The following is a 12,500-nucleotide window of genomic DNA, read 5'->3' on the forward strand; positions in this document are numbered from 1 at the left end:
CGCCACAGGAAGTGCCACGGTGAGCGGGGGAGACGGGTTGGTGACCATGGTAACCACGGACCCAGGTGTCTTTACCTGTCCCTCTCTCTGCAGGGGGGCGTGGTCTACGCTAACTACGGCCGACCGGAGGACTTTCATTGGCTGAAGAGCGCGGGCGTGTCTGTTGACGGCTGTGTGGTGGTGATGCGTGTCGGGGGCGGGGTCAGTTTTGCAGAGAAGGTGTGGTTGGCTGAGAGGAGCGGGGCAGGTGGCGCTCTGATCTACCCTGACCCCGCCGACCTGCCGCAGGACCCCCGACGCCTCGGACTGAGCACACACACCGCCGTGTCTGAACATGTAACGCACACACACACACACACACACACATACACAGAAACACCTGTTCCATGTGTTGTTGCCCTCGACCAATGAGCATCTTTCTCTGTGTCGTCCAATCACAGGTCCACCTGGGGTCAGGTGACCCCTTCACCCCCGGCTTCCCCTCCTTCAATCACACTCAGTTTCCGCCGATCCAGTCCTCCGGCCTGCCGCTCATCCCGGCCCTGCCGATCAGCGCCGCCGTGGCCGCCAAGCTGCTCAGGTGAGCCCCGCCCCCTCATATGAGCCCCGCCCCCTCAGGTAGCCCCCCTTAGGTGTCATCGTGACCTCACCAGGTGTCTCTGCGTCTCAGCCAGCTGTCGGGTCCGTCCTGTCCTGTGTCGTGGCGGGGGCGGCTGCCGTACGTTCGCTGCACGCTCGGTCCAGACTTCAGCTCCGGACGCAGAGTCAAGATGTCGGTTCATAACGTCATGACGCCGGTTCTGCTCAACAACATCTTCTCCTCTCTGGAGGGCCGAGTCGATCCAGGTACTAAGACTGCCCCCCCCCCCCCCCCCCCCACTGTAGGTCCTGATGAAGAGCGTCTGTAAGGTTCTCTGACTGTAGGTCCTGATGAAGAGCGTCTGTAAGGTTCTCTGACTGTAGGTCCTGATGAAGAGCGTCTGTAAGGTTCTCTGACTGTAGGTCCTGATGAAGAGCGTCTGTAAGGTTCTCTGACTGTAGGTCCTGATGAAGAGCGTCTGTAAGGTTCTCTGACTGTAGGTCCTGATGAAGAGTGTCTGTGAGGTTCTCTGACTGTAGGTCCTGATGAAGAGCGTCTGTAAGGTTCTCTGACTGTAGGTCCTGATGAAGAGCGTCTGTAAGGTTCTCTGACTGTAGGTCCTGATGAAGAGCGTCTGTAAGGTTCTCTGACTGTAGGTCCTGATGAAGAGTGTCTGTAAGGTTCTCTGACTGTAGGTCCTGATGAAGAGCATCTGTAAGGTTCTCTGACTGTAGGTCCTGATGAAGAGCGTCTGTAAGGGTCTCTGACTGTAGGTCCTGATGAAGAGTGTCTGTAAGGTTCTCTGACTGTAGGTCCTGATGAAGAGTGTCTGTAAGGTTCTCTGACTGTAGGTCCTGATGAAGAGCGTCTGTAAGGTTCTCTGACTGTAGGTCCTGATGAAGAGTGTCTGTAAGGTTCTCTGACTGTAGGTCCTGATGAAGAGCGTCTGTAAGGTTCTCTGACTGTAGGTCCTGATGAAGAGCGTCTGTAAGGTTCTCTGACTGTAGGTCCTGATGAAGAGCGTCTGTAAGGTTCTCTGACTGTAGGTCCTGATGAAGAGCGTCTGTAAGGTTCTCTGACTGTAGGTCCTGATGAAGAGTGTCTCTGTAAGGTTCTCTGACTGTAGGTCCTGATGAAGAGCGTCTGTAAGGTTCTCTGACTGTAGGTCCTGATGAAGAGCGTCTGTAAGGTTCTCTGACTGTAGGTCCTGATGAAGAGCGTCTGTAAGGTTCTCTGACTGTAGGTCCTGATGAAGAGCGTCTGTAAGGTTCTCTGACTGTAGGTCCTGATGAAGAGCGTCTCTGTAAGGTTCTCTGACTGTAGGTCCTGATGAAGAGCGTCTGTAAGGTTCTCTGACTGTAGGTCCTGATGAAGAGCGTCTGTAAGGTTCTCTGACTGTAGGTCCTGATGAAGAGCGTCTGTAAGGTTCTCTGACTGTAGGTCCTGATGAAGAGTGTCTGTAAGGTTCTCTGACTGTAGGTCCTGATGAAGAGCGTCTCTGTAAGGTTCTCTGACTGTAGGTCCTGATGAAGAGCGTCTGTAAGGTTCTCTGACTGTAGGTCCTGATGAAGAGTGTCTGTAAGGTTCTCTGACTGTAGGTCCTGATGAAGAGTGTCTGTAAGGTTCTCTGACTGTAGGTCCTGATGAAGAGCGTCTGTAAGGTTCTCTGACTGTAGGTCCTGATGAAGAGCGTCTGTAAGGTTCTCTGACTGTAGGTCCTGATGAAGAGTGTCTGTAAGGCTCTCTGACTGTAGGTCCTGATGAAGAGCGTCTGTAAGGTTCTCTGACTGTAGGTCCTGATGAAGAGCGTCTGTAAGGTTCTCTGACTGTAGGTCCTGATGAAGAGCGTCTGTAAGGTTCTCTGACTGTAGGTCCTGATGAAGAGCGTCTGTAAGGTTCTCTGACTGTAGGTCCTGATGAAGAGCGTCTGTAAGGTTCTCTGACTGTAGGTCCTGATGAAGAGTGTCTGTAAGGTTCTCTGACTGTAGGTCCTGATGAAGAGCGTCTGTAAGGTTCTCTGACTGTAGGTCCTGATGAAGAGCGTCTGTAAGGTTCTCTGACTGTAGGTCCTGATGAAGAGCGTCTGTAAGGTTCTCTGACTGTAGGTCCTGATGAAGAGCGTCTGTAAGGTTCTCTGACTGTAGGTCCTGATGAAGAGTGTCTGTAAGGTTCTCTGACTGTAGGTCCTGATGAAGAGCGTCTGTAAGGTTCTCTGACTGTAGGTCCTGATGAAGAGTGTCCCTGAGGATAAACCCCTCCCCTCTCTTTCAGACCAGTACATCATCCTGGGAGCTCAGAGGGACTCGTTGGGTCCAGGTGCGGTGAAGTCTGGAGTGGGAACAGCGATCCTCCTGGAGCTGGCCCGGACGTTCTCTGCCATGGTGCAGAACGGTAAGACCCACCAGGAGCCAGGTGTTCTGTGGTCCGCTCATACTCCAGGGACGGTGGTTCTGTTTACAGCAGCGTATAATCTGGAGTCTGCCCGGAGGATGCGTTCCAGACAAGCCCCGCCCACAGCTCCCTGTGGGATCCAATCAGGAAGCTGGGTCAGCGTCAGGTCTCTGAGCGTCCACTAGGGGCAGGTTTCATGTTAAACACGTTTACACAGCATCATTAAACCTGTTTAAGGACCAGAGAACATTCTGGTCTGTGTGTTCAGACCAGGTCTCCATGGCAACACTGAGGGGGAGGGGCTAGTTTTTATTTGATTGGAGGTTAAAGTTTATGAATAATTAGGGGCGTGGCCTCTTGAGTGACAGCTAGCCTCTGGCCCTCACTTCTCCTCGGAGGTAAACGTCAGCCAGATGGACGTACGCCCCTCCCCCAAACGTCACATACTTGCCCTTTTTTGGTCAGAGGAAATGGGGCGGAGTCTGACAGATGGAGACTCCTGTAGGTGAGGACGAGTGGATCGAGTTAGAGACGGGAGCTGACGGAGACGCTGCGTCTGTAGTCTGTGGTTCCACACATGAGCAGTAGAGTCCAGCTCTGTGAACACGTTCAGAGGCGTCGGGCCTGGACGTTTGCTCAGGTCGAAGTGTTGAAGTGTGAAAATGGTGGACCTGCCAGAGCGAGCTGAGGAGGCGCTGAGAGGGTCAGGGTTAGTTGTTGTTTTGCCGGGGCGGGGCAGCAGCGCCGTGGGCTCAGCCTGTTCCTGTGTTTGCAGGTTTCAGCCCCAGACGCAGCCTGCTCTTCGTCAGCTGGGACGCTGGAGATTTTGGGCACGTTGGAGCTACTGAATGGCTGGAGGTTCGTCCAATCAGAGCGCAGGAAACAGTCATCACACCACAGAGGAAGAAGGAGTCCTAGAATAACGAGGACGTGGACTCTCTGAGCTGAACCTCTGTCCCTCTGTTGGCAGGGCTACCTGTCCATGCTGCACCTGAAGGCCGTGGCCTACTTCAGTCTGGACCAGGCGATCATGGGTAACACACAGCTCCCAGCCAATCACAGGCCTCCTTTACCGTGTCAGCCATGTTTGAACAGCTGCCCGTCTGTCTGCAGGTGATGACGTGCTGTCGGCCTACACCAGTCCTCTGCTCGTGGATCTGCTGGACGCTGCCATCAGACAGGTGAACACTGGTGTCCCTGAGGTTCCTCATGTTTGTGTGTCCCTGATGTTTGTGTGTCCCTGATGTTTGTGTGTCCCTGATGTTTGTGTGTCCCTGATGTTTGTGTGTCCCTGATGTTTGTGTGTCCCTGATGTTTGTGTGTCCCTGATGTTTGTGTGTCCCTGATGTTTGTGTGTCCCTGATGTTTGTGTGTCTCTGATGTTTGTGTGTCCCTGATGTTTGTGTGTCCCTGATGTTTGTGTGTCCCTGATGTTTGTGTGTCCCTGATGTTTGTGTGTCTCTGATGTTTGTGTGTCCCTGATGTTTGTGTGTCCCTGATGTTTGTGTGTCTCTGATGTTTGTGTGTCCCTGATGTTTGTGTGTCTCAGATGTTTGTGTGTTCCTGATGTTTGTGTGTCCCTGATGTTTGTGTGTCCCTGATGTTTGTGTGTCTCTGATGTTTGTGTGTCCCTGATGTTTGTGTGTCCCTGATGTTTGTGTGTCCCTGATGTTTGTGTGTCTCTGATGTTTGTGTGTCCCTGATGTTTGTGTGTTCCTGATGTTTGTGTGTCCCTGATGTTTGTGTGTCCCTGATGTTTGTGTGTCCCTGATGTTTGTGTGTCTCTGATGTTTGTGTGTCCCTGATGTTTGTGTGTCCCTGATGTTTGTGTGTCCCTGATGTTTGTGTGTTCCTCATGTTTGTGTGTCCCTGATGTTTGTGTGTCCCTGATGTTTGTGTGTCCCTGATGTTTGTGTGTTCCTCATGTTTGTGTGTCCCTGATGTTTGTGTGTCCCTGATGTTTGTGTGTTCCTGATGTTTGTGTGTTCCTGATGTTTGTGTGTTCCTGGTGTTTGTGTGTCCCTGGTGTTTGTGTGTCCCTGGTGTCCCTGATGTTTGTGTGTCCCTGGTGTTTGTGTGTCCCTGGTGTCCCTGATGTTTGTGTGTCCCTGGTGTCCCTGGTGTCCCTGGTGTCCCTGGTGTCTCTGGTGTCCCTGGTGTCCCTGGTGTCCCTGGTGACCCTGGTGTCCCTGGTGTCCCTGGTGTCCCTGGTGTCCCTGGTGTCTCTGGTGTCCCTGGTGTCCCTGGTGTCCCTGGTGTCCCTGGTGTCTCTGGTGTCTCTGGTGTTCCTGGTGACCCTGGTGTCCCTGGTGTCCCTGGTGTTCCTGGTGTCTCTGGTGTCCCTGGTGTCCCTGGTGTCTCTGGTGTCTCTGGTGTCCCTGGTGTCCCTGGTGTTCCTGGTGTCTCTGGTGTCCCTGGTGTCTCTGGTGTCCCTGGTGTCTCTGGTGTCCCTGGTGTCTCTGGTGGTCCTGGTGTCCCTGGTGTCCCTGATGTTTGTGTGTCCCTGGTGTCCCTGGTGACCCTGGTGTCCCTGGTGACCCTGGTGTCCCTGGTGTCCCTGGTGTCCCTGGTGTCCCTGGTGTCCCTGGTGTCTCTGGTGTCCCTGGTGTCCCTGGTGTCCCTGGTGTTCCTGGTGTCCCTGGTGACCCTGGTGACTCTGGTGTCCCTGGTGTCTCTGGTGTCCCTGGTGTTCCTGGTGTCCCTGGTGACCCTGGTGACTCTGGTGTCCCTGGTGTCTCTGGTGTCTCTGGTGACCCTGGTGTCCCTGGTGTCCCTGGTGACCCTGGTGACTCTGGTGTCCCTGGTGTCTCTGGTGTCCCTGGTGTCCCTGGTGTCCCTGGTGTCCCTGGTGTCTCTGGTGGTCCTGGTGTCCCTGGTGTCTCTGGTGTCCCTGGTGTCCCTGGTGTCTCTGGTGTCCCTGGTGTCCCTGGTGTCCCTGGTGACCCTGGTGACCCTGGTGTCCCTGGTGTTCCTGGTGTTTAGGTGGAGCATCCGAAGCATGCCGGTCAGACCATCTACAGCCGGGCTGAGAGCGAGGGCGGCAGCTGGAGGATGTGAGACACACGAGTAACTCCATCATGTTGTAAAACGCGGTGACGTCGTCTCAGGAAGGAGGACGTGCACTGATCCAATGTTTCCCCCTCAGCCTGAAGCCCCTCCCCCTGAACAGTGGAGCGTTCAGCTTCACCGCGTTTGCAGGAGTTCCAGCGGTGGAGCTCCGGTTCTCCGAGGTACACGTCTCCATGAGCCCAGTGTAAAGCTGTTAATGTCCCACTGAGCCCCGTGTAAAGCTGTTAATGTCCCACTGAGCCCAGTGTAAAGCTGTTAGTATCCACTGAGCCCAGTGTAAAGCCTGTTAATGTCCACTGAGCCCAGTGTAAAGTCTGTTAATGTCCCACTGAGCCCAGTGTAAAGCTGTTAATGTCCCACTGAGCCCCGTGTAAAGCTGTTAATGTCCCACTGAGCCCAGTGTAAAGTCTGTTAATGTCCCACTGAGCCCAGTGTAAAGCTGTTAGTATCCACTGAGCCCAGTGTAAAGCCTGTTAATGTCCACTGAGCCCAGTGTAAAGCTGTTAATGTCCCACTGAGCCCCGTGTAAAGCTGTTAATGTCCCACTGAGCCCAGTGTAAAGCTGTTAGTATCCACTGAGCCCAGTGTAAAGCCTGTTAATGTCCACTGAGCCCAGTGTAAAGTCTGTTAATGTCCCACTGAGCCCAGTGTAAAGCTGTTAATGTCCCACTGAGCCCCGTGTAAAGCTGTTAATGTCCCACTGAGCCCAGTGTAAAGCTGTTAATGTCCACTGAGCCCAGTGTAAAGTCTGTTAATGTCCACTGAGCCCAGTGTAAAGCCTGTTAATGTCCACTGAGCCCAGTGTAAAGCCTGTTAATGTCCACTGAGCCCAATGTAAAGCCTGTTAATGTCCCACTGAGCCCAGTGTAAAGCTGTTAATGTCCACTGAGCCCAGTGTAAAGTCTGTTAATGTCCCACTGAGCCCAGTGTAAAGCCTGTTAATGTCCACTGAGCCCAGTGTAAAGTCTGTTAATGTCCACTGAGCCCAGTGTAAAGTCTGTTAATGTCCACTGAGCCCAGTGTAAAGTCTGTTAATGTCCACTGAGCCCAGTGTAAAGTCTGTTAATGTCCACTGAGCCCAGTGTAAAGTCTGTTAATGTCCACTGAGCCCAGTGTAAAGTCTGTTAATGTCCACTGAGCCCAGTGTAAAGTCTGTTATGTCCCACTGAGCCCAGTGTAAAGTCTGTTAATGTCCCACTGAGCCCAGTGTAAAGTCTGTTAATGTCCCACTGAGCCCAGTGTAAAGTCTGTTAATGTCCACTGAGCCCAGTGTAAAGCCTGTTAATGTCCCACTGAGCCCAGTGTAAAGTCTGTTAATGTCCACTGAGCCCAGTGTAAAGCCTGTTAATGTCCCACTGAGCCCAGTGTAAAGTCTGTTAATGTCCACTGAGCCCAGTGTAAAGCCTGTTAATGTCCCCTGAGCCCAGTGTAAAGCCTGTTAATGTCCCACTGAGCCCAGTGTAAAGCCTGTTAATGTCCACTGAGCCCAGTGTAAAGTCTGTTAATGTCCCCTGAGCCCAGTGTAAAGCCTGTTAATGTCCCACTGAGCCCAGTGTAAAGTCTGTTAATGTCCCACTGAGCCCAGTGTAAAGTCTGTTAATGTCCACTGAGCCCAGTGTAAAGTCTGTTAATGTCCCACTGAGCCCAGTGTAAAGCCTGTTAATGTCCCACTGAGCCCAGTGTAAAGTCTGTTAATGTCCACTGAGCCCAGTGTAAAGTCTGTTAATGTCCCACTGAGCCCAGTGTAAAGCCTGTTAATGTCCCACTGAGCCCAGTGTAAAGCCTGTTAATGTCCACTGAGCCCAGTGTAAAGTCTGTTAATGTCCCACTGAGCCCAGTGTAAAGTCTGTTAATGTCCCACTGAGCCCAGTGTAAAGTCTGTTAATGTCCACTGAGCCCAGTGTAAAGTCTGTTAATGTCCACTGAGCCCAGTGTAAAGCCTGTTAATGTCCACTGAGCCCAGTGTAAAGCCTGTTAATGTCCCACTGAGCCCAGTGTAAAGCCTGTTAATGTCCACTGAGCCCAGTGTAAAGCCTGTTCATGTCCATGTTGTGTGCATTCAGGAGCGAGCGTACCCATTTGTCAACACGCCGTTGGACAGCGCCTCGCGCCTGCAGGAGGTTCTGGGGGGTCACCTGGGGGTGACGGGGCGCTGCTTAGGGGAGCTGGTGGGGGAGATGGTGCTCCGATTGGCCCACGACCACATCCTGCCCTTACGCATCACTTCCTACGCCCAGACGGTGCTGCAGTTCAGCGCTCAGCTCAACAGACACTCAGCTGAGCTGCAGGTGCCTCGCCGCCGCCGCCACCGCCGCTCTGGAGGTGTCTTTGTCTTGGAAACCCAGAAGTGAAGTTGTGTCCTCTGTCCTCAGGCCAGAGGTTTGTCTCCTCAGTGGGTTTTCAGCGCCAGAGGAGACTTCAGCCGAGCCGCCGACACGCTGCAGAGGGCCATCGACGACAGCGACCGGCACGACCCCGCCACCGCACGCCTCTACAACGCTCGCATCATGAGGGTACGAATGACGCACGCACACGTACACACACACACACACACACACACACACACACACACACACACTGACGTACACACTGACGCACGCACACGTACACACTGACGTACACACTGACGCACGCACACATACACACACACACACACACACACACACACACACTGACGTACACACTGACGCACGCACACGTACGCACACGTACACACTGACGTACACACTGACGTACACACACATACACACACGTACACACTGACGTACACACTGACGTACGCACACGTACACACACACGTACACACTGACGACACACTGACGTACACACACACGTACACACTGACGTACGCACACGTACACACACACGTACACACTGACGTACGCACACGTACACACTGACGTACACACTGACGTACACACACACGTACACACTGACGTACACACACACACACACACACACACACACACACACACACACACACACACACGTACACACTGACGTACGCACACGTACACACTGACGTACGCACACACGTACACACACACGTACACACTGACGTACGCACACACGTACACACTGACGTACACACACACGTACACACTGACGTACACACTGACGTACACACGTACACACACACGTACACACTGACGTACACACTGACGTACACACACACGTACACACTGACGTACACACGTACACACACACGTACACCCTGACGTACACACTGACGTACACACTGACGTACACACTGACGTACACACACACACACACACTGACGTACACACACACGTACACACTGGCGTACACACACACACACACACACACACACACTGACGTACACACTGACGTACGTACACACACACACACACACACACGCACTGACGTACACACTGACGTACACACTGCGTTGCGTCCGTCCTGCAGGTGGAATACTACTTCCTGTCTCAGTACGTGTCTGTGGTGGAGACGCCGTTCCGTCACGTGATCCACGGGCGTGGCGAGCACACTCTGAGCGCGCTCAGTGAGCACCTGGCCCTGCTGACCTCTGACCCCGAGCGCTTCGAGGAGAAACGCTTCAGACGGCAGCTCGCCTTCTTCACCTGGACGCTGCAGGGCGCCGCCAACGCTCTGACCGGAGACGTGTGGAGCATTCACAACACACACACCTACACACGCTGACACACACACACACACACACACACACACACACACACAACACACACCTACACACGCTGACACACACACACACACACACACAACACACACACACACACGCTGACACACACACACACACACACACACAACACACGCTGACACACACACACCTACACACGCTGACACACATATACACACACACACACACACGCTGACACACACACACCTACACACGCTGACACACATACACACACACACACACACACGCTGACACACACACACCTACACACGCTGACACACACACACCTACACACACACACACACACACACACGCTGACACACACACACACACACGCTGACACTCACACACACACACACACTCACACACACACACACACACACACACTGACACGGACGTCACCGTGGATCTCTTATTCACAGCAGCATCATGGCGGACGTTTCCTGTCCAGGTCTCAGTGCTGACGCCATCTTTGGTGAACGCCACGGCGTCAGTGTGTGTGTGTGTGTGTGTGTCAGTGTCTGTGTCTGTGTGTGTGTCAGTGTCTGTGTGTGTGTGTGTGTCTGTGTGTGTGTGAGTGTGTGTGTGTAGTATTTTCAGATAAACGTTAATAAAGTGTTTCTGTGCTCAGAAAGAAAAGACGTCTCTGTGAGTGTGTGTGTGTGTGTGTGTGTGTGTGTGTGTGTGTGAATAAGGACGTCTCTGTGAGTGTGTGTGTGTGTGTGTGAGTAAAGACGTCTCTGTGAGTGTGTGTGTGTGTGTGTGTGAGTGTGTGTGTGAGTGTGTGTCTGTGTGTGTGTGTGTCTCTGTGTGTTTGTGTGTGTGTGTGTGTGTGTGTGTGTGAGTGTGTGTCTGTGTGTGTGTGTGTGTGTGTGTGTGTGTGTGAGTGTGTGTCTGTGTGTGTGTGTGTCTCTGTGTGTTTGTGTGTGTGTGTGAATAAAGACGTCTCTGTGAGTGTGTGTGTGTGAGTGTGTGTGAGTGTGAGTGTGTGTGTGTGTGTGTGTGTGTGTGTCTGTGTGTGTCTCAGTGTGTGAGTGTGTGTGAGTGTGAGTGTGTGTGTGTGAGTGTGAGCCCGAGCCTGCCCAACTTGACTTGCGATGACATGTATAGCCGCATGTCATCATTCCGTCGCTGGCTGTCTGGATGGTGCCCGGTAAATAATGTGGGCTTCGTAGATAATTGGCAGTCTTTCTGGGGAAAACCTGGTCTTATTAGGAGAGATGGTATTCATCCTACTTTGGAGGGTGCCGCTCTCATATCTAAGAACCTGGACGCAGTTGTTAGCGGTCTAAAACCATGACAACCCAGTGTTGGGATCAGGAAGCAGAGTCGCAGTTTAATACACCTCTCTGCGCTGCCCTTATCGCAGGTACCCAGGAAGCAGAGTGGCAGTCTTACACACCTCTCTGCGCTCCCTGTGGAGCATTTTCCAGCTCAGTTTAGTATACAAACACTGTCTGCCCCACGATCATTTAAATTAAACAGATCAAAAATGAACAGAAGAGGAGCTACAAAGAAAAACTTGATACAAATCAACGCAAAATCTGCGACAATGCAACAATATCAGAAAATAAAATGTGGACTTTTAAACATCAGATCTCTGTCATCTAAAGCTGTATTAGTAAACGATCTGATATCAGACAACCATATTGATGTTCTCTGTCTGACCGAAACCTGGCTGCGTCCCGAAGAATATGTTAGCCTAAATGAATCCACTCCTCCCAGTCATATTAATACTCATATTCCTCGAGGCAGTGGTCGAGGAGGAGGCGTTGCAGCTATTTATGATTCAGGCCTATTAATAAACCCTAAACCTAAACTAAATTATAATTCATTTGAAAGTCTTGTTCTTAGTCTTTCACATTCAACCTGGAAAACTGTGCAGTCAATTATATTTGTTATAGTGTACCGTGCTCCCGGTCCCTACTCTGAATTTCTGTCCGAATTCTCAGAGTTTCTGTCAAATTTAGTCCTTAAATCCGACAAAGTAATAATTGTAGGTGATTTTAATATTCATGTGGACAGCGATAATAATAGTCTCAGTATCGCGTTTATCTCTCTATTAGATTCGATTGGTTTTAGTCAGAGTGTACATAAACCTACTCACTGTTTTAATCACACCCTCCACCTTGTTTTGGCTTATGGTGTGGAAATCAATGACTTAATAGTCTTTCCACAGAATCCTATTTTATCAGATCATTTTTTAATAACTTTTGAATTCATATTACAGGACTACTCACCACTGGGTAAAAGTGTCTACACCAGATGTTTATCTGATAGTGCTATAACTAAATTTAAGGAAGCGATTCCATCTGCATTTACTTTAATGCCTTATCCTAATATTCAAGATTCCTGCACTAACGTTAGTTTCTCTGAAATTGATCACCTTGTTGAAAGTGTTGCAGGCTCTCTAAGAACAACACTTGACTCTGTTGCTCCTTTAAAAAAGAAGATAATAAAACAGAGGAAGTTAGCTCCGTGGTATAACTCACAAACCCGTGAATTAAAACAAATATCGCCAAAGTTGGAAAGTAAATGGCGCTCCACTAAATTGGAGGAATCTCACTTAGTTTGGCAAGAAAGTCTTAAAACCTATAGGAAGGCCCTCCGTAATGCCAGAGCAGCATATTACTCATCTTTAATAGAGGAGAATAAGAACAATCCTAGATTTCTGTTCAGCACTGTAGCCAGGCTGACAGAGAGCCACAGCTCTATTGAGCCATGTATTCCTATAACCCTCAGCAGTAACGACTTCATGAACTTCTTTAATGACACAATTATAAC

The 12,500-nt window shown here is 51.3% G+C and overlaps 1 protein-coding gene across 1 annotated transcript in view; it reads left to right on the forward strand.

The window, feature by feature from the left end:
• Positions 1-9,721, forward strand: part of tfr2 (transferrin receptor 2) — a gene marked incomplete at both ends in the record, with an annotated part of 11,124 nt that extends 1,403 nt beyond the window's left edge. The window contains 13 exons of the mRNA XM_083936839.1: positions 1-19; positions 94-336; positions 441-580; positions 671-846; positions 2,852-2,971; positions 3,747-3,829; positions 3,942-4,005; positions 4,085-4,152; positions 5,954-6,024; positions 6,117-6,201; positions 8,104-8,328; positions 8,413-8,553; positions 9,467-9,721. The exon at positions 1-19 is cut by the window's left edge and continues 90 nt beyond it. Of these exons, the coding sequence (XP_083792965.1) occupies positions 1-19; positions 94-336; positions 441-580; positions 671-846; positions 2,852-2,971; positions 3,747-3,829; positions 3,942-4,005; positions 4,085-4,152; positions 5,954-6,024; positions 6,117-6,201; positions 8,104-8,328; positions 8,413-8,553; positions 9,467-9,721 (1,690 nt within the window). The remainder of the gene's footprint in view (positions 20-93; positions 337-440; positions 581-670; positions 847-2,851; positions 2,972-3,746; positions 3,830-3,941; positions 4,006-4,084; positions 4,153-5,953; positions 6,025-6,116; positions 6,202-8,103; positions 8,329-8,412; positions 8,554-9,466) is intronic.
• Positions 9,722-12,500: the final 2,779 nt, after the last annotated feature.

The sequence above is a fragment of the Echiichthys vipera genome (genome assembly GCF_963691815.1).
Source record: "Echiichthys vipera genome assembly, chromosome: 22".
NCBI classification, from domain to species: domain Eukaryota; kingdom Metazoa; phylum Chordata; class Actinopteri; order Perciformes; family Trachinidae; genus Echiichthys; species Echiichthys vipera.